The 27,313-nt window shown below is 35.7% G+C and overlaps 1 protein-coding gene across 2 annotated transcripts in view; it reads right to left on the bottom strand.

Moving 5' to 3' along the window:
• UBTD2 (ubiquitin domain containing 2) overlaps window positions 1-27,313 on the bottom strand; it is a 63,469-nt gene that overhangs the window by 21,099 nt on the left and 15,057 nt on the right. For both annotated transcript variants that reach the window (XM_044661681.1, XM_044661683.1), the window contains exon 2: window positions 7,395-7,631. In XM_044661681.1, the coding sequence (XP_044517616.1) occupies window positions 7,395-7,631 (237 nt within the window). The remainder of the gene's footprint in view (window positions 1-7,394; window positions 7,632-27,313) is intronic.

The raw sequence follows: 27,313 nt of genomic DNA, 5'->3' as shown, positions 1-27,313 counted from the left end.
GAAACTTCAGGGAAATGATTCAAGCAAGATGAATGGATTTCAAATGGAAGCGGAAAACCTCTCTTATAGTTATTCAAAGGCATTTTTGTTTTCCATTTCAAATAATTAAATTGTGTCTTTTTACTCAATTTTCCAAGCTTCAAAACAAGATTAATAAGGGCAGACTTCACTAGTCACTTACTGCCTTTAAAATCCATAAAGAACCAAAGTTCACTAGTCTTAAATTCATTGCTCCATGGGATTTTCTAAAGACTTTGAAGTCAAAGGATAGTTCAATGATAGATCAGAATTATCTAGAGAGTGGGTATTTGAGCAATCCATCTCAGTAGAAGAGTGGATAGTGTGCTAGTCAGGAAAATCAGAATCTAAAATTGGGATCACTAGTTGTCTGACCCTGACCAAGTCTCTTAATCTGTTTCCTTATCTGTAAATGGGGATAATGATAGCATCTATTCCCAGGGTTGCTGTAAGGATCCAATGAGAAGATATTTGTAAAGCATTTTGCAAGCCTTGAAATACTATATAAATACTAACTGCTGCTGCTGCTCCTGCTACTACTAAAATCAACAGTAATATTTCTCATCTCGAAAAAAACTTATTGGTTTTCTTTATTCTTTAGGTTCTCCTCCTCCTAGTTCTGGTTTTTTGTTTTGGAGTTATCGGAATTCCAAATTGAAGTACTCTATGTTTTAGTGCTGGCACTTATCTAATCTATGGTCTATCTACTTATTGGCACCAATCTAAGGTCCCACCCCAACCCCCAACTCCCCCCCGTACCCCAAAAATAAATAAAATAATCACATTGAAGCTTTCCTATCCGGTAGTAGGGAAACAATCTCTCCAGTACCCTGGATAAGGACAATATGTTCAAAATGCATCCTAGTCAGATGAGGATGGTCCCCCTCAGAGAGACTGACCAGGGTAGGACAAGGACAAGAGCTCAGATCACAAGTTAGGGGAAGAGTATGTTTGGCTCAAAGTGGCATGGCTCTGAAATTTGAAGAATATATCCTCATGTAGGGCCCAAGGTAATAACACAAATAATTAAATGAGTACCTCAACTTCACTGTTGCAATTGCTCATAAATAATTCAGAAGAGTTCAAAAGAGTTAACAATGACAATTCCAGTAGCTTCCTATTCTAAGATAAAATATAAGCTTTTCTGTTTATCTTTTAAAGCCATTACACAACACTTAATCCCAACCTATCTTTCTAGCCTTGCTGCACATTACTCCTCCCACAATGCAATTCCAGTAAAATAGGCCCCATTACTATTTATCATGCACAAGTCTCCTGTCTTCTTGTCTTTGTACCAGTTTTCCACAAACCTGGTATGCACTTTCCCTCCTTACTTCTGCCTCATAAAAGGTGTCCCCCACCCCCACCCCTTAAAACCCTTATCTTCTGTCTTAGAATCAATACTAAGTATTGGTTCCAAGGCAAAAGAGTAGCAAGGTCTAAGCAATAGGGGTTAAGTGACCTGCCCAGGACCACAGAACTAGTAAGTATCTGAGGCCAGATTTGAACCTAGAACCTTCTGACTCTCTGGCTCTGAGCCACTTGTCTGCCCAAAAAGGTAAAATTTCAAAAAGAAGCAGCTAAAGTACCTCCTTCTGCAAGAAGACTTTTTTGATGCTCCCAACTACTAGTGCCATCCCTCTCAAACTAAATTGTATTTGTGCTGTAGATGTTTATTTTTATTCCCTTTACATTTATGTAATATATGCTTATGTGTATAAACACACATATTTATATTTATTTATGTACTTGCTGGGAATAAGGATTGCTTTATTCTTTGTATCTAAATGCCCAGGACAGTACCTAACCTATAGGTATATAATACTTTTTCACTGAGTCAGGGAATCACAATTTGGGGGAAGGGAGGTTGGGGGACAGTGGAAGAGTGTTAACCAGTGCAAAAGTCATATCCATGCCTCTTCCTGCTGTGTTTTTTTTCTCTGAATTTTATTTACTTTAAAACCTTACCTTCTGTCTTAGAATCAATACTAAGTATTGGTTCCAAGGCAAAAGAGCCGTAAAGACTAAGCAACTGGGGTTAAGTGCAAATTTGCCCAGGGTCATATAGCTAGGAAGTATCTGAGACCACATTTAAACCCTGGACATCCTGTCTCCAAGCCTAGCTCTCAATCCACCAAGCCACCTACCTGACACATCCTACTATGCTTTGATAACAAGTACCTTGGTCAGGAGGGCATTTAGACTACAATGTGAAGCTACTTTTTAAAAAGTTCTTTCTTCCCTAGTATGCAAACAAAATTAGTTTTATGCTTTTAAAGTATCTTGGTTAATTTAGGAACACAAAACTGCATTAGGCTCATAAAACTGCCATATTTACTATATTAATAAATGCGAAGGCCCTAAGAAATTTGAGATACCATATCTATTGCAAAACTTGAGAAAAGGCACAAAAAGAGGTCAGGAAAAAAATTTTCCCACTCTTCTGTTTTCTCCCTTTTCCCCAACATACCCCCAATATCTCTAAAATCAATAAAAGGCTTTGGAAAATAGGTTATAAAAGGTTAGATTAAAAGAACTAGGTAGATATCTTGAGATTTCAAAAGATCCTTTCTGGAAAATAGTATGCAGTTAATCACTGCTTTCATTCAGAGAAATGTTCTAAAATTTGAGTGTAAGGGATTTTGCATAGACTTTAAAAAGACGCTTCTGATTATGAACCTGGGGTACATAAACAACAGAAGCTGGGGGATCTTGTTCTTTGTTGATATTATAATTTTTAAAATCATGGTAACTATCTTTCCAGGATGATCTGAGTCCTAGACAAGAAGGAAGACAAGATGAACTCTCAAATATTCTTTCAATCTTATGATTCTATGAAATTCATTTCATCATCATTATAATTATAATCAAAATCTGCTTTTTTTTTATGCACATTAAACACACATGATTCTTACCCAGTTGGAGGTTTTAAGATGATCTGTAATTTCAGAAAATGAACTAAACAGAACCAAATCTTAGCCCTGGTTATGATGCTGGTTTGTGTAAGTCACTTACCCTCTATGTGATTCAATTTCCAACTGGCAAAAAGGCTTATAAGTAACATCTGTTGTGAGGATATTGCCAGGATTTCTGCATAGTGGCATTATGGTAATCCTCAGTGAAGGAAAAAAAGGGGCTAATTGAGCTTTTAAAGCAGTTTCATAAAATGAATGGGGAAGAAGTGAGGCATCAAGAAGTAAAGAAGATAAAGATTTTAAAAAGTGGAGAAAATAATACTTTTTTTTCCCCTAGGAATGCCAGCCATTCATCTGCAATAAAAATGGAACTAGAGAAAGAAAACACTGTTTGATGAAATAACCATAAAAATGGATAACATTTACATAGTGCTTACTAGGTACTAGTTATACTTAATTAGTGCCTTATAATGAATCCTCATAACAACCTTAAGAAGTAGATATTATTATTTGTCTCCATTTTACAAAAGAAAAAAACTGAAGCAAACAGAGGTTAAGTGGCTTGCCTAGGATCACATAGCTATTAAGTGCCTGAGGATGGATCTGAACTTGGGTCTTCCTGATTCCATATCTGGTGTTCTATCTACTGAGCAATCTTAAAATAAAAATAGGGAAGGGATATACAAGAAAGGTGTTTGGCTGAATCTTTCAAAATATTTCAAGAAAAGCAAAGGCCAAACAAAAAGTATTTGAGTGGCAATATGCATGAGTTCAAGATTCTATATAGGGGGAAGCTAGGTGGCTCAGTGAATTGAGAGCCAGGCCCAGAGATGGGAGGTCCTGGGTTTAATCTGGCCTCAGAAACTTCCCAGCTGTGTGACCCTGGGCAAGTCACTTGACCCCCATTGCCTAGTCCTTACCGCTCTTTTGCCTTAGAACCAATACACAGTATTGATTCCAAGATGGAAAGTAAGGGTTTAAAAAAAAAAGATTCTATGTAAATTTTAAATGACAGTCCCTACTCAGAAAGTAATTACAATCTAAAGTAACAAGAGCAAAGACAAATATGAATATATGACAAGATACTGACAGAACATTTACAAAGTAATTTCATTCCCATTTCCCTTCTTTCCCTTTTAACCTTTTTAGGATATTTCAGGTTTTAACCTGAAGATAAAATGAAAAAGAATATGGTTATAAGAATAGGTGATAAAGAAAAACATTGAAAACAAGAAAGAAGGGGAGCAATGACAGAAGTAGCCATTGAGACTCTTCCACAATCTCTTCTAATCGATCTGTGCTCTTTCTGCTTCCTTTACTATTTTTCAATACGTCTTTTTTTTTTTTAATTTTTCCATGTTTCCATGATTCATTTTCTTTCCCTCCCCACTTCCAGAGTCAACAAGCAATTCCACTGGGTTATACAAATGTTATCACTTGATACCTATTTTCCATATTATTCATTTTTGCAATAGAGCAATCTTTTAAAACCAAAACCCCAAAAATTACATATTGATATAAACAAGTGCTAACTCATATGTTTTTCTTCTGCATTTCAGTTTGAGGTTAATGAAAATAATAGCATAATTTATTTCTCCAGCTAATTTAACATACTCCTTGAAATCTAATGATAGACCATTCAAGGGAATATGGAACCCAGGTTAAGAATCCTTGTATAGAGCTATAAAATGAAAAGCACAGAGAAACCAGTGAGATTTCCTCCCCTCTCCAGCACGAAAGAAAGATATGATTCAAGGATAGATGGGAATTGAGTATTATCCAATAGCCTCTCTCAAAATCAAAAAGAGTTCTCCCTGTGCTGGTGTCCTACATACCGTTCTTTACAAATACAGTGAGACTTTAGGAATTAGAATTCCAAAATTATAACAATCTAGATACCATTCATTGCTCTTCAAATGACATGAAAACCCCCAAAATGCAAAGCTGCTCTGGCTGTTGCTCTCCATGAATTTAAAACCAACTATTCTTTAACAAAGAATTTAGAAAATCAGAGGGATCCAGAAACAATTATACTGTGAACAAAAATCTGGGAATTTGGTGTTAAATAGAATCAGTTTTTACAAGACTTTTTTTCCCCTTTGAGTAAATGTCACAGAGACATAGCCTATCAGCTGCCAATTTGACAGGTGATTCCCAGAAATTATGCTTTAAAGATTTATGTTTCAAACATACATGGAAGGAAGATAAGTAGGCTCCATTTCTTTATACCACATAATAGTATTACTTGAAGATCATAATAAGAAAAAAAAAATGTGTGTGTGTGTGTGTGTGTGTGTGTGTGTGTGTGTGTGTGTGTGTGTGTGTGTGTAACAAGAAAAAGCTAATAGGTCAGCTACTGTACTCCCAACTTTCTGTTCTAACAAAAAAAAAAAAAAAAAAAAAAGGAATCATTCCCAAGGTAAAGCACTTATAAATTCTATACATTTTTCATCTATAAAGTCAAAAGATTGTCATTTAAGGGCACAGAATCTTTGTCTCTCTCTAAAAACATCATTTGCATAGGGGGTGCTCACATCAAAGCCTTGAAGTTCCCTAATAATAAAGAGAATGTACACATAACATGGAATATAAAATGGGGGAAGTGTTTTTCTTTTTAACAAGAAACTTTCCAAAGGCAAAATTTGAGAAAGTTATGTAGAGACCAAAATCTCTACTGTTTAGAATAGCAAACAACAAAACTGATGGTGAAAACTAAAGCATGTACTAGAATGACATGAAAGGTTGGAGGAAAAAACCAAATATAATGAAAATGACAAGTATGAACAACATGAGGCAATAAAATCTTTATGTGTGGATTTGAGTAAACAACTACTTAAGAGTAACATAAAAACTGGGAGAAAAGGAAATTACATAAATATTAGAAATAAAAATAACGAACAAATATACAAAGTTCCCGTACGCATACTATCAGATCAATATATGCCACTGATCATAACAGTGATCAGACAAGTATTTAGACAGATATAACATCTCAAAACACAAGTGTGTGTGTGTGTGTGTGTGTGTGTGTGTGTGTGTGTGTGTGTGTGTGTGTGTGTGTGTGTGTAGGGGGGGACAGAAAAGAAAGACAGGGTCAAAAGTAACTTATTTCCATTTTTTTATATTTATGTGCTATAGGGAACATATTTATCTTTACACTTAGGACTGTAACTGTGTAAAACCTAAAAGTATTGTAAAAGGGGAGATTTGAACCCAGGTCTTCTAGACTCCAAGCCCAGCTCCCTACCCACCTAGCTATACTTCCTTTTGAAACTAAACAGATGTAAGGTAAACTGAAGGCAGCAGGCAGGGTAGTAATAAGCCAGGTGACCATGAAAGGCTTCATGGATGTGTCACATGAATAGTATTTGGAAGGAAACAAAAGATACTAAGAGTAAAGGATGTGAGATGGGAGCGCATGCCAGGAAGAGAAGATGGTGTTACAAGAAGACAGGAGATGGTGTCATTTGAGGGAAATATCAAGAAGGCTAGTTTGGCTGAATCACAGAATATGGGAAAGGACATACTATATACATAATAAGGCTGAAAAAGCTGGGTAGAGTCAGGTTATAAATGTTTTTGAAGCAAAACAGAAGAGCTTATATTTGATCCTTGAGGCAATGGAGGAGCCATTGGAGATTACTGAGCAGAGAGAACCTGGTCAGATCTGTACTTGAAGAAAATCACTTAAAAGTTGAAATCCTAAGCTGAGCAGGTCTCCAATGGCTTAGATACCCTCCACATGGCTTCTAGGACACCTGAGATAAAAAAAAAAAGATAACATCCTATTTTTGCTAACTGATAATCAATTAAATAGAAGCAAACTGGTAGATTCTTTGCACACTAGAGTTCTGAACTGCAATGGGCAAAGTCAAATGATTTTCTACACTAAGTCTGGCACAAATATAGTAAGCCCCTAGAAATTCTGGGTCACCAGGCTACCTAAGTGGTAAAAGGTGGTAAACCAACCCAAGTTAGATATAAAGAACATTTAGGTTTTGGTTTGGGTTCTCAAATAGATGCTGCACTTCCAGTCCAAATCTATTTTCTAAAAGAATAAAAAGTAAGGGGGCAGTAGGGGAAGAAATAGCAGCAAAGAAGATGAGACAAAAATCTGAGGAAGACAGTGAAAGATTAATGATGTAACTAGAACATTAATTTCTGGTTCCCATATATGTAGCACTTTCTTAGTGCTTTCTGAGAGCAATAAACATCAAAGAACCATTAGTAGGAAAAGACAAACACATATACTATATCTAGATGAAAGGACGAAAAGAGAAATGAGGTTCCTTGTTTCACAGAAAAATGTTACATCATCTCAGTACAACAAGAAAAAGAAAATCCTTCTTTTCCTCTTCCCCCACCCCGGGCTACAAAAATTAGCAGGGTATATACTTTCCCATACCCTCTTGCTACTTCTCCACTCCCTCTCTATCTCACCCCCTAGAACACTGAACCTACCATGTGGTAATGTTATATTTGCACCATCAATGATTGCTTGTGCCAGTTCATGATCATTGCTCTCAAATGCATGTGCAGCAGCCTTCAGGGCATCCCAAATTTCTTTACGGCCTTCAAAGGCTGGTGCAGTATCCCAAAATTCATCTCTCTTGCTGCGCAGTTGTCCATCTGTCATGGGATAATCACTTTTCCATTTTGGTTTCTCTTTTTTCAGGGGCTGATTACGACCTAAAGCAACTGGAAAAAAAGCAAAAGTCCAGAATTAGAACAAAAGTTTACCAACTTCCTTCTTGTTAATCACTGAACCAAAACACTTAAAATTATACCTAGCTAAAAATTTTCATACTGGCTTCCTAATCCTTGTGGTTCCTAGATTTTGCTAGATAATTCTGGAACAAGGAAAGAAAAGGGGATCCTAACTAATTGTCCAAGGCTTTTGGTCCTACTGATGAAGCCAGTCTGCCAGGGCTCCAATCTCATCTGGTTCCTCTCCATTTAGGGGACTCTCTCTGGGATAGCCAGAATGAAGTATGCAGCTATTAACAGTAGCTCACTGATGTTTCATATTGGGAATTCTTTGGAGAAGCAACAGCGATGTAATGATAGAGAAGAAGGGTCAGCTGATAGAGCATAGCTATTTAGAAGCTTAGATGCTAGGTGGTGAAACTGGCATCTGCACAGTGCAGTTGTGAAAATAGTGCTATAAAATAACTTTTACTTGTCCAGAACTGTATGGCTAATAATTATTTACCCAAGTTTCCTGAGTTCATCCTTAATCCAAAAAAGAGTAATTAAGAAATAGAAAGAGCATTAAAGTTTTTATAGATGAAAATGAGGACTAGAAGGGCTGAGTAACAGAGAGTGAAAATCTGAACCTAAGTCCTCTGACCTGGGTGAGGATAGATAGGGAAGATGTTAGATTAACTTCTCTTGTCTTTTAGAAAAACTAACATAGAAACAAGTCTAAACAAAGGAGAGGAAATCATCCTCTGCTCCTCTCCTAACATCCATGGCTTCTGCCACTCTAATGAAATTTCTTCATGTCCTAACACATACCAGGACACTGAGGAGGTGTCCAAAGACAGTGGTAATACATACAACCAACCATACTGCTAACCCACACTCATAAATGAGAAGGGAGACAGTTTGATGGATGAGAGAAAGACTGGGTAGGAGGTAGAAATGATAGGAAAAAAGGGAAAGGATGCTAGGTGGTAAGGAGTGGGTTGGTAAATGAGTGACAGAGTAGGTGGAGAGAGGGTGAATGGTGAATTTTATGTTCTATATTTAATTGCAAGAGGGAGGCTAATTGTAAGAAGAATAAATCTTGAAATGTCTTAAAGTAACAATGAAATGATCACCCCCTTGCTGGCCTTAGGCCAAATAAAATCTGGGCCAGACAAAACAATGAATAGAAGAAATTCCATCACTTACCTAGGCAATCCCCTATGCTTTCAGTGACGTTCCTTAGATGGTAACAACTGATAATTTGCAATAAACACTGCATCTTTAGACACCTTGTGACTAGGTCACACTCACATTATCTATTCTAGCCAATTCTACCTACTTCATCTCAGAACATCAGTACATCCTCCTACTTTGAATGACATGTATGCTTCTAGCACCCTCCCCATTATACTCAATATCCTGATACATACATCAATGCTTCCAAACTTGTTTTCCTAAAGTAACCCACATCAGGCATATTCTATATGGAATGTGCACAGCAAAGTAGAAAACAGCCATGATTACCAGGGAATTGATATGATAGGGAAGAATACAGAGACTGATTAGTATGAGGGTATACATACATATATTCATGTTAGAATAGCAAACACGCCTTGGGCAACTATAGGCAAGTACTATGACTTGTAATAACTATTAAAGAAGTAAGTACAATATGATTACAGGAAAAGAACAATGAACTTAAACAGTAAGAAGGCAAATTTCAACTGCAACTGTGGCAAAAACTCACTATAGACAAGTCTTTCTCCATCTATAAAATGAAGGGGTTGGATTCAATTATCTCTAAGGTCCTTTCTAGAGCCAATATTGTATGGGCATATTTAAATACACAGGAACATCAAAATAGTTGAAGCAGACATAAGAAAAGGCATCTAGAAAGGTGTCAAAGTAGGTTGATACCAAGAAGAGATATGATTCAGTAGGTGGAATTTAAGATATGAAAAAAATTAGATATTAAATAAGAGAATGTTAGATAAATGAAGTCAAGCAAATTTGGTAGATTCTAATTACCCTTACATACATATCCAAGAGTAGACTACCCAAATTCGTTTTCTTCATGTTTCAGTTTGTAAACTTTCTGGTCATTTCAATCAACAAGGAAGCCTTTTATCAAATGCAGACTATGTTCTAGACACTATGAGAGGCACTAGGAATACAAAATAAAAAATAATTCTGTTTATATTAGGGAAAACAAAACAAACACACCTATAGAAAACATGTACATGTTAAGCATAGAAGAAGCTCCTTCAATAGCCTCCAATTTCCTACCAATAGCCTTGAAATTTCTCTTTCTGGCTTCTAAAAGCCAAGCTCAAGTCTCACTTTCTGCATGAAGCCTTTTCTTTGACCTCAAGTCTTCACTTACCTCCTTGGATACTATAACATTTAGTTTTTATTATACTGAAAATGATTAATGACTCCTTGTTTTAATTATATTGTTTCCCAGTTAAATACAGAAACAATTTTTACCATTTTGCAATCCAAATCCTTACCTTCCAACCTTTTCCCCCTCTCCCTGAGGTGGCAAGCAACATAAGTTACACATGTGCTATCATGCAAAGAAAGAAAACACATAGTGTATATTCAAGAAAAAATTCATGGAGGAAATAAAAGTGAAAAATGGTACACTTCAATCTGCAGTCAGACTCCATCAGTCCTTCTATGGCAGTGGATAGCATTTTTTATCATGCCTCTTAGGGTTTCTTGGATCCTATTTGTGACTCCTAATTACCCACCAACTCACTCTCTAAACTCTTTTATGGTACATTTATTATCTGTTGGGTTGTATTATGATTGTATATTAGTGTTATCTCCACTACTAATACTGTCAACTCCTTGAGGACAGTTCTTCATATAGCTCTTTACACCTATACCATTAAGTAGACATTTCAAGTAGAAAAATTCAAATATTTGTTAAATGAATAAACATACAAAGCCTTATTCCATTAATATTACTCTTTTCCTGACTACAGGTTTTCTTTGAAATTACAAGACCAACTAGCATTTACATAGCATTTAATGATTGGTAAAGCTCATTCATCACATGTTAACTCAGTGATCCTCATAGCAATCCTGAAAATTACAGGCTATAATTATCCCCATTTTGCAGATGAGGAAACTGAAACACAGAGACAGATTAAATGACTTGCTCAGGATCAAACAGTTATTATGAAACTGGATTCAAACTCAGATCTTCCTGACTCCAAGTCTAGCACTCTCCTCTGCATTGCACTATATAGCTATTTTTGAAAACAGTAATATATATATATAATTCTTTCGGAGGTGCTGGAATATAGTAACCATACTGTAGAACTTTTAAAACTACCTCTCAATTGATTTCACTGCTCTCTACCATCTTTACTAAAGTGGGGAATGGAGGTGAAACTCTAATCAGTTATTAATGCATTTGTTTAAAAGTGTGGTAGGAAATATTCATTGTGGTACTTTTGAGGTAACCTAAAATTAGAAACAAAATGGGTGTCTATTTAGTAACTGGGGAATGGCTGAACAAGCTGGTATATGACCATAATGGAATATTATTGTGACATAAGGGTTTCTAGTGGCCATGTAGTATAACTCATACCTGAGGGGAGAGGGGAAATCCCTCTACAACACGCCATTCAAATGATCAGCTAGCATTTGCTTGAAGACACCAATGAAGGAGAATCCCTCACTTTCTGAGACAATATATTCAACTTCTGGATAGCTCTAAATTGTTAGATTTTCCTTTTATCAGGCATTTTTCATTGCAACTTATACCTACTATTCCTATTATTTTTCCCTCCCCCCCCCCAAATAAGTCTAATTTCTCTTCTATATAATGAGCCCTTTAAGTATTTAAAGTCCACTGGGATCATAAGTCAGCAAGATGGTAAAAAGATATAAAGCAGAGAACTTAAAAAAGATAAAAAGCAGAGTCCAAAAGACTCAAGTTCAAATCCTGCCTCAGACCCTTACTAGCTCTGTAACTCTGAGCAAGTGATTTAAATTCTCTGTGCCCCAGTTTTCTCATCTGTAAAATGAGAATAATAAGAGCATCTATTTCACAAGATAATTCTAAAAGATATCACAAAATAATTATTTGCAAACCTTAACGCACTCAACAAATGCTATTCTTGTTCTTATAAATATCGTGGACTCAAAATCTTCTCATCTTTAGGCTAAACATCCCTAATTCCTTGAATGGCACAAACTATAGGCTCTTCATCATCTTGCTGTCTTTCTCTGGACACTCTCCCTCCTAAAATGTGGTTCCCAGAACTGAACACAATATTCCAGATGTGGTATGATGAAAATTGAATATAATAGAATTATCACTTTGTCATTCCTGGAAGATATGTGTCTCTTAATTTACCAGATGACTGTGTGTATTTTGGTTGCCATACCAAGTTGATAAATGCTGTTGAAGTGTTTGCATTAACTCAAATTTGCATTATTTGAAGTTATAATTATATAAATATATAAGTAATTGGTTCTAGGCCAATGAAATAGGTAGAGTGAAATAAAATAATACCACTTCAAAGAATTCACTATTCACTAATTAGGATCCAGTTATAAGTCCTTTAAATGTTTTTTAGATTAAAAAAAATTTTTAAATAAGAATATTAGATTTATAATATAGACTTAGAGCTAGAAGAAATCTTAGAGATCATTTAGTCCAATTGTATGTAGATAAGGAAACAGAAGTCCTGAAAGTAAATGCCTTTTCTAAAGTCATATTGTTAATAAGTAGCAGAAATAGTAATTGAACTCAAAACTCAACATCAAATCCAGGGCATTTTCCACTATATCACAATTTCCACTACATCTCATCTACAATGAGATCCACTGAAACCTATGGTTGCACTTACAATAATCAGCACTACATCTGAAATCCTTTGCATTTGGTGCTACTTTGTTTAGTAAAAACATTCTTTTGATTTTGCTTGTTATTGCTAAGATTCTTATTCATATAATCAAATCAATGCAATTCAACATGAATTTATTAAGTTTCTACTATTTATGTGCTTTGAGGCATTGGGGACTCAAACTCAAAAATAAAGAAGTCTTTGCCCTTAAGAAGCTTATATTCTACTGGTAACAGATGCAAAGATAAATGAAAAAACATATACAAAGTAATTTTCAGAAAACATGACATACTTTTTGCCACTTTACAATTTCAAATTAATGGCTAAATTAAAATAGAATGTTTACTTTGATCCAACAATTCTTTCCTCAAATTTACAGAATAATGCAGATAAATCAACTACTAGCCAAAGATGTAAGGTTATTTCAAATGATCACAAACTTGTTCTGCCAATAGGCAGGAGTAATTTTTTATGCTATTAACAGCCAGCAATATAATCTTGAGCTGAGTCAGAAACAGGGGCAAGCACTACACTTTCTTTGGTGAGGTATATTTCTGTGGGGGGTATAGGTGATCTAAAAAGTGTAAGAGTAATAAGCAAGCAGAGCCAGAGCTTCCTTTCCCTCGGGCCAAGAAATTAAAAGTGGACATTCCAGTTATACCAAACAGATGATTCATTATATATGACCTCTGCTGAGATGACAGAAAAATAAAGCTGAAAAATATGCCCCAGTATCTACACATCAATGACAAAAGTCAATGAATATAGCACTTATATAAACTGGAAGAGGGAAATCCATTGCAAGAAAGAGATCATTTAGCTGATCTAAAAGTGTTCTGATAAGTTATGTTTTTTTTTAAAAAAAATCACTCTATGGGGGTAGCTAGGTGGCTCGGTGGATTGAGAGACAGGCCCAGAGACTAGAGGTCCTGGGTTCAAATATGACCTCAGATATTTCCTAGCTGTGTAACCCCGGGCAAGTCACTTGACTCCCATTGCCTAGCCCTTACCACTCTTCTGCCTTAGAACCAATACCCAGTATTGATTCTAAGAGGGAAGGTAAGGGTTTACAAAAAAAAAAAAATCACCATAAATGTGAGGCATTATTCATTCTTATTTTTCTATCTGTATTTGAACAAAGAACCCACATGGAGGTTGCAAATTATAACAGGCTGCTTAAGGATAACCATCTTTCTAAAGATACTTTTGAATCTATACACTAGCAAAGAAGATGCAAAATAATATCTTAGTGCTTGGTATGGTACTAGAATACCTAAATATGTCCAATACAATGCAAACAATCAGTGCTTCCTGAATGAATTTACTTCTTAAATGTCTATTATTCTTTATGTCACTATTACAATCTTTCTTTAAACATATCGAATTTTAAACTTCCCTTAATGAGAACACTTCTACTAACATTTATTAACATAAACATCTTTTTTTTTTTAAACCCTTGTACTTCGGTGTATTGTCTCATAGGTGGAAGAGTGGTAAGGGTGGGCAATGGGGGTCAAGTGACTTGCCCAGGGTCACACAGCTGGGAAGTGGCTGAGGCCGGGTTTGAACCTAGGACCTCCTATCTCTAGGCCTGACTCTCACTCCACTGAGCCACCCAGCTGCCCCCAACATAAACATCTTTAAAAGTCTCAGGTCTTAAGCTTTCCTTTTGAAATTTTGGCAAGTATAAAGTCTAACCATTTGATAACTAACTAAAAATCCCTTATAATCCACCCTGTCAGATTATAAGAAAAGAACACTTATCTTAAACCAAGTAGCTTCAAATATTTTTACAACATATGATGATATTATTTCACATACTTCACATAATCTGGAAACTCAGGACTCTTAGAATTTAATAGGAATTGTATTTTCTTGGCTTTATTTTTTAAAAGATTTAGTAATTTAATCATTATTTCACAAGAGATGGCATTTGTTTAGATTCTTGTGCATTTGAGAAGCAACATGCCATACTAGATAAGAGAGCTGGCCTTGGATACCTGGATTTAAGTCCAACTTTAACATATACTAGACTAAATAACCACATATAAGTCACTCAATTTCACAGTGCCCTGGCTAGTCTTTAAGGTTATGATTTGCAGATTCTGTAGCTAAACATAACTGTTAGAAGACCCCTTCTGCCAAAGAAATGATAGTTGCAATCTCTATCCCTAATCCTCCTATGCATTTAGCATTGAATATATTTTCTTGTGAGTTTGATCATTAAATCTAGTGTTAATTCTATATAGCATCATAGCCCCATAATTTCTGGAAAATAAACCAGTCCATGAAATCAAGTTAGATGGACATGTGCTATTACAATCCCACAAAGAAATAACACATATGACCAAATATATTCAGCTAGTTAACTTTTTACTTTATCTCATTCATTTCTATATTCCTCATACCCTTCTTCCTTCTTAAATGGACAATCTCTATAGCACTTCTCCTAAGTTTTTTTAAAGTCTTTCCTAAGAAACTTACTAGGTTTATTAAAATGTTTAAATTGCTAGCAGGAATAAGAGCCATTTTTGTTCATTCTCATTTGTGATTTATTAATGCTCTGTATCACTTAAAAAATTAAGCTTTGGGGACAGCTGGGTAGCTCAGTGGATTGAGAGTCAAGCCTAGAGACTGGAGGTCCTGGGTTCAAATCTGGCCTCAGACACTTCCCAGCTGTGTGACCCTGGGCAAGTCATTTAACCACCATTGCCTAGCCCTTACCGCTCTTCTGCCTTGGAACCAATACACAATATTGATTCCAAGACGGAAGGTTAAGGGTTTAAAAAAAAAATTAAGCTTTATAGGTAATCCAACTCATACATGATATGTCCATGGGGATGCTGGTTTAACAACTGGCTTTTTGGGGGTGGGGGGGGAAGAGGAATAAATGTTCCACAAGCTAAATTTCATCTGAATTAGCTTGTTCTATAGTAGCAAAGAATTAAAACTTTGAGGGAATGCCATCAATTAGAGGATATCTGAACAAGTTGTGGTATATGATTACGATGGAATACTATTGTGCAGTAAGAATAAGGAGGATGCTTTCAAAAAAACCTGTAAAAACTTACATGAACTGATTAATGAAAAGTGAAGTAAGAAAATCAGAAGGACATTGTACACAGTAATAGCAATATTGTACAATGATCAACTGTGAATAGGCTACTCACAAATACAATACAAAGATTCAAGATAATTTTTTTGGTCTGGTTTTTTTTTTCCCCCCAATGACCAATATGAAATGTTTTGCATGACTGCACATGTATATACATATAACAAACCGTTTGCTATCTCTGGGAGGGGAAGAAGAAGGAGAGAAAGTAATTGGAAAAAATAAAATATTTTTTTAAAAGTTTAATCAGCATTGTTTCCTCCATCACTTTAAGTCTAGACCATTAACAGGATAATAATATAGTAACTTGGCAAATTCCAAAGTATAAATGTTCACACTGAAAATTTAATAATTCTTCCAGTTGGCCCCAATGCACTTTTGATACCAGAAAAATTTCTTCAACTATCCAAAAGATCTTCAAACAAATCATTTATACCTTTTCTGCTTTTGCATGGCTCAAAATTCACCTCTTTATACCATCTACCCAACTCTAACATTCTCTTTCTCTGCATTCATTCAATACAACAACAAGTTTTGTGTCATTTGCAATTTGATAAACATACTAATTATGTTCATTTCTTTCCTTGTTGATCATTTCAAATATATGCCATTCTAGCTTATTTGTAGTTTTTATTTATTTATTTGCTCTGTTTTCCCATTAGATTGTGAGCTCTTTGAGAAGAAGGTCTGTCTTCTACCTTTCTTTGTATCCCTAAAGCCTGGCACATAGTAGGTGAAACATTAAACTGCACAGAGCCAACATCAATCCCTAGACCACTCCCTAATGTCATCCTTCCAAGTGGACATAACTAATCTAAGGCTGATCATTCAGTCTGTTCCAAATTCACCTAACTAAATTACTGCTTATAGCTATATTTTATCAATAAGAATAGCAGAGAATTTACCAAGTCCTTTACTTGAAATCTAGGAGAACTATAAGTACAGTCTCTTCAACTACCAGTTTAATAACCCTTAAAAAATGAAACAAAGTCAGTGTGGCACAACCATTTTGTAGAAGCCAAGTCTTGTCTTTGTGATCACAACTTTCTTTTCTAAATGTTCACCAGTCATTCTTTTTAATAAGTTCATACCAGTTTTTTGCCAGAAATATAAGCAAAGCTCATGGGTCTACAAGTAAAAGATTCTGTTCTCTCTCCCAAGCCATCTTTTGGGGGGAGTAGGTAGGAAATAAAAAGACAATTCCATATCTAATTTCATTCAGTGTAAGGTAAAGGGGATTATTCCTCATTTGACTAAGGAGAGAGCTGAAATAGTTTGCCCAAGGTCAAATAGCTTGCAAATAGGACTAAACAACTAGGACTAAAAGTTTTGCTCTTTTCATTGGTCTTGATTCATCATTGCTTGACTGCTTAAATGGTTCAGATCAGATGGTAATCACTATTCCTTACAATAAGATGGAAAATTGCAAGGCCTTACCAACTTCCCTGACTCTTTACTTTAGAACCTCCAGCATTGTTGTCTAATCAATTTATGGAATCAAAGGTATGGGGCCTTGTTATCCTTCCCCTAGGGAACCACTATCCTACACCCAAGGATATCAAATCAAACAAACTAGATTCAAATTATATGAGTCTATATGGCTTAAAGAAATAGAGACCTTTTAAATGAAGAGGCAAGGTTTAATCTTTCTCATGAGAAGGGGTCACACTCTAATGACAATGCCCAAAGCATGGGTGCAGATATAGGCATTTTATAGATTCCTGACATAAACCCCCCACCCAATCTGTTTGATACCCCATGGTCTGGGGGCCTAACTTACAATCTAGGCACAAAAGTCTAGCCAAGAAGGAGCCCCATCACAAGTTTCAACAGGCTTGGGGGAGGTTATGAAGGGGTAGCTCTGTCCTTAGGAGTGGTTCTTCTGACTTCTAAAGGTCAGGGGAGACAAAGAGGTAGGATGGATGGTTTAATGGTTTGCTTTCTTTGAGATAAGAAATCTATCAACCCACAGGGCCTATGGCAATAACAAAATGTCCTTAAGATGTTATTTTGAACTTCTAAACAGGTTTTCCTTCTCTAATGGAATTCCACCCTGAGAAGAACAAATTAATTATTTTCTCTCCACACAAAATGTAATTGAGAATGTTTAACAAAATTTTTAAAAATACAACAATGTTAATTTGTGGTTTTCTAAGTCAATGTACAGTGAAAGAATCTGTTTCTATTTGATTTTGACATCCCTGCACTATACTATTAGGATTTCTGGGTCTTTTTATTAGTCATCTAGCTAAACTTTCTTTTATGTGTTATCTCCCCCCTCTACAGGGTGAGTTCCTTGAGAATAGGCCCCCCAGTTTACTTTTTTAAGACAGCACACATTGTGTTTGGCAAAAAGTGTGTTTTTTTTTTTTTGGTAGTGTTTTTTAAACCCTTTACTTTTTGTCTTAGAATCACTACTAAATATCAGTTCTAAGGCAGAAAAGCAGTAAGGGCTAGGCAATCAGAGTTAAGTGACTTGCCCAGGATCACAAAGGCAGTGTCTGAGGTCAGACAGGCAAAAAATGTTTAACAAATAATTTTTCATTTGTTCATTCATTCTTGAGAATCACAATAGGTTCATATTCAAAAACAGTTGATGTTTGGTTATATTACACTTTACATGCATGACCATTTAAACACAGTGAGGTAGGTAAAAAACAAATTCTCAAGAGAAAAATGGTAATATGCCATTTGTTCATACACCAACAGAAGATTTGCAATATGTCACTTAAGTTTAATAGACAGAACACTGGACTTAGAACCAGGAAGACCTAATTACAACCTCTACCTCAAGATACTAGCTATGTAGTTCTAGGCAATTCTCAGCCTGAATTTCCTCATCAATAAAATAAGGATATTAACATCAGTAACACTTCCTTCACAGAGATGGTATGCAGATAACAAAAGATGTAATGTATTATATAAACTCATATCCAAGCTCTAGGTCTATTAGAAAGAATTACTGAAGAAGGGGAGAGTAATGAATGCTGGAGGGGATGTGACAAAATTGGGACATTAATGCATTGCTGGTGGAGTTGTGAACTGATCCAACCATTCTGGCTGGCAATTTGGAGCTATGCTCAAAGGGCTATAAAAGAATGCCTGCCCTTTGATCCAGCCACACCATTGTTGGGTTTGTACCCCAAAGAGATCATAAAGAAACAGACTTGTACGAAAATATTTATAGCTGCGCTTTTTGTGGTGGCAAAGAACTGGAAAACGAAGGTATGTCCTTCAATTGGAGAATGGCTGAACAAATTGTGGTATATGCTGGTGATGGAATACTACTGTGCTCAAAGGAATAATAAACTGGAGGAATTCCATGTGAACTGGAAAGACCTCCAGGAACTGATGCAGAGTGAAAGGAGCAGAGCCAGAACAACATTGTACACAGAGACTGATATACTATGGTAAAATCGAATGTAATGGACTTCTGTACCAGCAGAAAGCAATGACACAGGACAGTTCTGAGGGATTTATGGTAAAGAACGCTACCCACATTCAGAGGAAGGACTGCAGGAGAGGAAACATATAAGAAAAACAACTGCTTGAACGCATGGGTTGAGGTGGACGTGATTGGGGATGTAAGACTGGAAGCTACCACACCAATGCAACTATCAACAATTTGGAAATGGGTCTTGATCAATGACACATGTTAAAACAAAGCAGAAATGCGCCATCAGCCATAGGTGGGGGGAGAGGGGGGGTGAAGGGGAAAATAGAAGCATGAATCATATAACCATGTTAAAAATGAATATTAACAAATGTTTAAAAAAAATTACTGAGTGAAGGTCTTGGGCTTTAGGGACCATCCAGTCTACAGATTTTTGCATTTTTTTTTTTTGTCCTTAGGAATATAGCATTCCTTTCACAAATCCTGGCTAACAGGAATATTTTATAATGATACTTTTCCTGTCTACACAACTACTGTGACAACCATTATCTATCAATGGAGAAGGAGATGAACTAACTCCTAATTAGCTATTTACCAATTAGAGATGTTTGGGGATGTTCAAGGGAAGGGCTTAATGAGTTCCTAAAACTCTACTTATAGATCTGCCTGACAAGTTTTGAGGTCATTTGATTATGGAGAGAATCTCTTAACCAAATTAGGATGTCTTGACTAGTCAATTAATAAATTACTTTAAATTAAGAACCAATGCCTCTCAAGAATTTCAATTGTTACAGTATACAAGCAAAGTGCTTTATGAACCTTAAAAACTGATGAAGGTTTAAAAAAAAAAAACATTCTGTAAACCATAAAGAACTACAGAAATGTGAATTAATAAAAACTTTGCCTATGGAAAAAACTAGCAAAAGTCCTTTTAATACATAGGAATCAATATCAAAATCCAAGAATAAACACATATTAATTAAGTGCCTCTAGGGCCAAGGCACTGTGCCAAGTTGAGAGGTATAAACAGAGGCAATAAAAGTCCATGCCTTCAAAGAGCTCACAATCTAATGGGGGGGGGGAGGGAGGGAGATGGGGACTGACAGAAAACATGCAAACAAATATATCCAAAGCAATTTCCATATCTATTTCAAGAGAGACAGAGAGAAAGCCAGAGAGAGACCAAGACAGAGACACAGAAGTAGGGAAATTAACAGAGGGGAGGCATTGGAGTTGAGGGGGGTTGAGGATGGGATTTTAATTAGGACCTAAAGGAGCTGAGGAGATTAGTAGTCATGGAACAGAAAAGGGAGTATATTCCAGGCATGGGGGAACAGCCAAACAGAGTGCTGAGAGGCAGGAGATAGTGTTTCATTGGTGGAACTGCCAGGAAGCTAATTATCACTGGGTTGAAAAGAATGTGTTAGGGAATAAGGTATAAAAAAACTGTAAAGGTACAGGGAGGGAAGTAAGGAGGTTATGAAGGGTTTTAAATGCCACACAGCAGTTGGGAGCCCCTGGAGTTTATCAAAGGGGGGGAGGGGTGACATGATTCAATCTGTGTTTTAGGAATCGCTTTAATGGGTGAATGGAGGGTACTTTGGAGTGGAAAGAGACAGACAAGCACCAACAGGCTATTTTGCAATAGTTCAGGCATGAGGTGATGAAGGCCAGCATGTAGTGGTGACAATCAAAATATTAGCACCACCACTGTAATATGATTACCATTTCATCATTAATAGCATGGCTGACTTTGAATCTACTTTGTTTCCTCTCTCTTATAGGTGTGGTAATAAACAAAAGAATTTTGGCCTAGAAGAGACCTAAAGCTGAGATGAGGAAACCAAGTCCTAGAAAACAGTTAACACATCCAATTCTCAGGTTTATCATTCCAGAGCTTTTTTACTAGATCATATCTACACTCATAATATGGCCTAGGAAAAAATGTGCTGTATTTTTGTATATGTAAATCACTAGATAGATCTGTCAGGAAGCATATTTTCAGTTGTGTTTGTTTTTCTTGTAACTAGGACAATTGATTCTAACTTATTCACATTCTCTTTCCTATGCTCCCCTCTTGTGGCCAATGGGACACATTTATGAAAAAACTGCCTATGGGCAAGTAGTAGTGACCATGAAAACAAAGTAACAATAATAATAACTTAAGATCTCTAGAGTACTCAACAAAGTGCTTTAAATTATTTACTTTGAGCCTTATAGCAACCCTGTTAGTTAAGTAGTACAAATGTTACACTGGATCCACTAAAGAAGGAAATGGTTCACTCCAGTAACCTTGCCAAGAAAATCTCATAGATTGCTTTCATCTAAGGCAGTGATGGGACAGATGCAGACCCCTGAAACTTTCTATCCAGCTGGTCAACATTATTCCTAATCTGATGAATACAATGAGTAGGATACAAAACAATGAAACTTCGAAAGAGTTGCCTTAGAAACAGATGAGCATTTCCTTTCCTTTGGCCCTCTTTAAAAAGTTTGCCCATCACCAATCTAAGGGATCAGAAAGAAACATAAGACTGAACTAACAACAACAAAATTTTCAATCCTCATTTTGCAGATTAAGTAATTGGGACTCATAAAAGTGACCTGATCAGGGACAAACAGCTAGTAAAATGACTAGGACTCAAATCCAGGTCTTCTGACAGAATGTCTTGCTACCGATAGAAAGTAAAGTTCTCAAGCAAAGTTCAATAGGCCTTGGGAAACTCATGGCTTTGGCACCATTATACTGAGGGGTTAACAAGTCAACTGCACAAAGAATAGCACCAGAGAAGCTGCCATATGTTCCCTCCCCCAAAAAGAGCACAACACCCACAAGCCAAGGGCCCTAGTCTACCCATTCTGTCATCTCCCATCTATCTTTTTTTTTTTTTAAACCCTTATCTTCCATCTTAGTATCAACTCTAAAGTAGAAGAGTGGTAAGGGCTAGACAATTGGGATTAAGTGACTTGCCCAGGGTCACACAGCTAGGAAGTTTCTGAGGCCACATTTGAACCCCGGCTCTATCCACTGAGCCACTTAATTGCCCCCTTGGAACCAGGCTTTGAACCCAGGTCCTTGGACTCCAATTCTACTGCTCTTCCAAGAAAGCCTTTGCAGATGAATCCCACCCATTTTTCTCACTCCCTTTACATCAACCACATATGTATTTAGTTTCATACAGCTGAATTAATTTGCTCTCACTGGAAAGAGGTTAATGGGGCTAAATTAAGAATGGGGTTAAGTGTCTTGCCCAGGGTCACACAGGTGGGAAGTACCCTGAGGTCAAATTTGAACCTAGGTTCTCTCAACTCCAAGCCTGACACTCTATCCACTGAGCCACCTAGCTGCCCCTCTCCTATCTCTTAAGAAAGATGAACTTGTCTTCAGAATACTATATTTTGATGGGAAGACAACGGTAAAGAGAATCATGGTTGCTTTTTCAACTTTCAGTGCTACATAGTAATTTCTGTGATTAAAAAATGGCTGTCTTCAAGACTACTGTTTTTTAATAGGAATAATTAATGACAAAACTAAAAAGTTTATGCATAATCAAAATCAATGCATCTAAGATAAGAAGGGAAGCAGTTAAATGAGGGGAAAAAAATCTTAGAAATGGGGACAGTGGTTCCTAATCAGGATTTTGTACTATATGTCTCCTTATGGTGGTCTGTGGACAAGTTTGCTTGACATTTTAATTGACTATTTCAACATTTCCTTTGTAATACTACATATTTCATTTTGTATATTTAAAAGTATTATTCTGAAAAGAAAAAACAAAAAAGATTGAGAATCCCTATAAGAATACCCTCTCTACTTTCTGGCTGCCATCTAATAAAAGTGATGAAGAACTACATACAGTATGAACTAGGGAAAGGAGGAACCTTCAAGGGTTTTAATATTTAAATATCAAGGCAGTACTAGTATACAAAGGGAAAAATTGGGTCAAAATTTCTATGCTCTGCTATCAGTTCCAACCTTTAATAGTTGTGTGACCCTAGGCTAGTTGCTTTATCTCTCTGGGTTTATTTTTCTATAAAATGGGGCTAAACACAACCCATTCTGCTTTACCTTCTCCCAGGGAAACACATATGGATCAACTGTGATAACATATAACAGGATGCTGTGAAAACATTTTTAAAGGCCTCACAAATACAAGGCATTTTTTTTTTTTTACTATATAGCCATTCTTCATCTTATGGAGGAATTTGATTAGAAAAGTAAATTGAGAAATGAGTTTCTGTAAATTACTTTTTTTTTTTAATGTGAAGAAAAAGTATCTCCCCCTGAAGCCATAATAAAAAAGCTGACCTAAAGCAGCAACACAGAATACTGAATTTGGAGTCAGAAAACTTGGATTCAAATCCTGGCTCTGCTATTTACTACCTAATGTGATAGTGAGCAAGTCATTACTTCTCTCTGGGCTTTGGTTTCATCTGTAAAAAGAAAAAAGACTTCATAATCTCTAAAATCCCTCCTATCTCTAAATTCTATAAATATTTTATGTATCATAGTAGAAATGATTACCTTGAAACTAAATTCATGAGATTTATTCTATGAATTGCTTAATCCTTTTAAATTTAGTAAACACATGGCACATAAGCACAGGCACACAAAAAAATGCCAACATGCACACATAAAATACACTCAGGTAAATGTGTATATGTGTTTATATTTATTGATGTATGTAAAAACATTTTTAACACCCTTTAATCCTCTTTAGATGAGTACAGTGAATACAATGCCTTTAGTCTTTTATGGGGACTACTACACTCTCTCTACAGGTCATATGGGCAGGCCAATTTTCAGAAAGAAGTTGCTTCACACAGTACTCTCCATGAAGACCTTTCCATGCTTACCTGTATTTACCACCAAACATTGTTTCTCATAACACAGTAATATTCCATTACATTCATGAACTGCAATTTGTTCAAATATTCTAGAGTCAATGGGCAGCTACTGCTAATTCTTTGCTATCACAAAAAAGGGCTGCTATAAATAAGAACTTATCAATGGTTTCATTAGGGGTATAAGCCTGATAATAAAGTCTTTGGCTCAAAGGATATGGGACTCTTTAATCACTTTATTTCTATAACTACAAACTGCTTTCCAAAATGACTGTACCATTTTACAGTTCTACCAACAATATATTAATGTGCCTATCATCTATGTCATACCTCCTCCAACACTATTGTCATTTTTGGGGTCATCTTTGCCAATTTGCTGAGTATGAGGTGAAACTTCAGGAGTTTTTTTGATTTGTATTTCTCTCATTAGTAGATGTGAAGTATTCTTTCACATGGTTGTAAAGACTGCCATTTTTTGAGGTGTTTGTTCATATCTTTTGACCATTTATCTAATGGGAAATGGCCATGAACTGTCTATTAAGAAAATATCGTACATATCCTTTCTTTGGACAGAGGAGAACATCCAAATTTGTGTGGTATTCTTACATGACTTATGATTAAATCTGTACATGCCTCTCTCTTCTGGCTTTTAGTCTCACTGATTGTGGTCTTCATCTCAAATATCACATCACTATGCCATTGATATGGTGTAAAACATAAATATTTTGAGATGATATACTATAAATATAAATGTCAGATGGCAATGTTAACTTAAATTCTCTTGGGCCAACACTGTTAGGGAAAAATGCAAAGAAAACATAAGGGGAAAATGGTGATATATGGTCTTCTAATTATCCCTTGAAAAAGGCTTTAAAAATACATTTTGGGGGAGGGGCAGCTGGGTGGCTCAGTGGATTCAGAGTTAGACCTAGAGACAGGAGGTTCTAGGTTCAAATTTGACCTCAGACACTTCCTAGCTGTGTGACCCTGGGCAAGTCACTTAATTTCCATTGCCTAGTCCTCACCACTCTTCTGCCTTGGAACCAATACATAATATTGATTCCAAGACAGAAGGTAAAGATTTAAATTAAAAAAAAAAAAAAAAAAAAAAAAAAGGTACATATCAGAAAAACTGTCAAGACAAAGCAATATGGTTTCCATATGTATTTTTAAATGTTAGTCTGCTTCAGGATTGAGCATCAATATCAGAATGATAGATAGCAAAATAAATAATGTACAACAATGAAAAATATCAATAAGATTCAGAAAAATGCTAATCAATATTTTCTTACTCATTAAAATTACATTACATTCTTCGACTAGATCTTATTACTCAGTAGTTTGCCAGTACATTTTATACTCATCTTTTCCCTGGACAAGAATTATTCCTCAAATTAAAATGAATTTGACCTTAAAACCTCAATTCTTCCTTTAATTTTACTTGCTATTTTCCCTGAAGCCTTATTTATATATTCTACTATAATGATCTATTCTTGCTCCAAGTATATATATTTCTCATACCTTATGACAAAAGGCTAAAATTCAAAGTTTGCCCTAATCTTAATCTAAAACCTTTTCTAAATTCACTGTTCCCTTAACTTTTTTCCCATAGTATATAATTCTTAAATATAGTTTGCCATTTTTGCAACTCACTTTACTTGCTAGCTTTGCTTAGAACAGATAGCAAGATAGCATACAAAATAAAAAACTTTTTATTGGGCTACAATTAGAATGACTTTTTTTTTTAATTGAGCAAAAGTATGAATCTGTTTTTATTTTTCTGTTCAATCTAGTTCAGAAAGTCATTCTCCCCACTACACCTGCTTCCAACAGTATTACATTTCGCTCAACTAGCAGATAGCAGATTCTCCCCATTTTTTAGTCTTCTGTTACAGTTTAAGTATCTCAATGTTCAATCTAGAAGTATCAGATAACTGTTTTTCCTTAAGCTTTTCCCAGCTACAACTGCTACATACAATGGTCATCTCTGCTTTTTTACTTCATATTTACAAAATTCAGAGGCTTTCCCGCTGAGTTATCATGCTGAGGTAAAAAAAGATAGAATCTAACCATAACTCATCTGGGAAAAAAATTTCCATGGTTGTTTATTTAAATGGTTCTAATTTTTAGTTCAACAATTAGCAAAAAGCCTAGTGGATTTCTGGTCACCATAATGAAATAAAACTCATATTCTGAGTCCAAGTAAAGCACACAACAGAAATTAACATGGAACAGTTTTGAATAAATCCCAAAATATTTATTCCTTACTAAAGAACTCCTTAATTTAATAAAATTGCTGAGAAAATGGAAATCAATTTGTCAGAAATTAGATTTAGACCAATCAATATCTGTTTCCATAATAAGCTGAAAATGTATATATCACTTAAATATTAACAAAAATATCATCAAATATGAGAAATAAAGCAGATTGTGTATTTTAACAGCCAAGAAGATAGGAATGATTTTTGGGGTTTTTTTAATTATTAATGTCTTTTTTTTTTAATCATCGATTTCTGCCCCCTTCCACATCAGAGAATTAATTTTGAGGTGAAAAGAGAAAGGGGGAAAAAGTCAGCAAAATCATTCAGTTTCTTTTTTAAGTCTGATGTTACAATGTAATGTTCTAGATCCATCTGCCCCCTCCTTTGCAAAGAATTAATGGGAGGTGTCTCCTCATATCACTTCTTTGGGGTCAAACTTGCTTTTTATAATTTTGTGACACTCATCATTTTGTTGTTGTTTTCTTTCCAGTTATATTGAGGTATTCTTTGTGCATATTATTTTCCTAGCTCTGCTTACTTTATTTTGCATCAATTCATTTAAGTCTTTCCATACTTCTTTTCTATTCATAATGTTTGGCATTTCTTACAGCACAGTACTATTTTATTATATTCAAAGACCATGATTTGTTTAGACATTCTCAAACAATGTGTTAAATGAGTTTTTAAAGGCAGGGGAGATGTCAGCAGGTTTGTAAGCTAGGAATCAGTAGGGAAGGAAGCAGTAAGTAGGGGGATATTACAGATTAAAGAGAAAGGGGATGATTATGATGGTAATTTGCTGGAAGATATGGGATTTAGTTCACGTGGAAGAGTTGTCCTCCAAGAAGAGTCACATTTTCATCAGAGACTACAGTAAAGAGACAAGAATTAGAGCAAATGTCAAGGAGTTTTGAAGATATAAAGGGAGAGATTGAAGCAAATGAAATTAGACTAAAATTAAGCAAGTTAGCCAACTTAATTAGTAACATTAACTGCCATAAACTCCTCCGTTAAACTTCTTTTCCTCACTTTCATATTTTAGCTAAAGTGTCTTTGTCTCTTAAAGTTGTCTCTTCAACTCCTCCCTTTGAGCACAGATCAGCAAACTATAGATCATTAGAATCCCTGATTACTAAACCATGTTCTAGCTGGCTTTACTCAAGAATTGTTAATGGAGCTGGATTTGACCCTCCAATTGTAGTCTACTGATTCCT

Source organism: Gracilinanus agilis, chromosome 2, assembly GCF_016433145.1.
Source record: "Gracilinanus agilis isolate LMUSP501 chromosome 2, AgileGrace, whole genome shotgun sequence".
In the NCBI taxonomy this organism is placed as follows: domain Eukaryota; kingdom Metazoa; phylum Chordata; class Mammalia; order Didelphimorphia; family Didelphidae; genus Gracilinanus; species Gracilinanus agilis.
The sequence above is the reverse complement of the archived record's forward strand: the minus strand, read 5'-3'. Positions and strand labels throughout refer to the sequence as shown.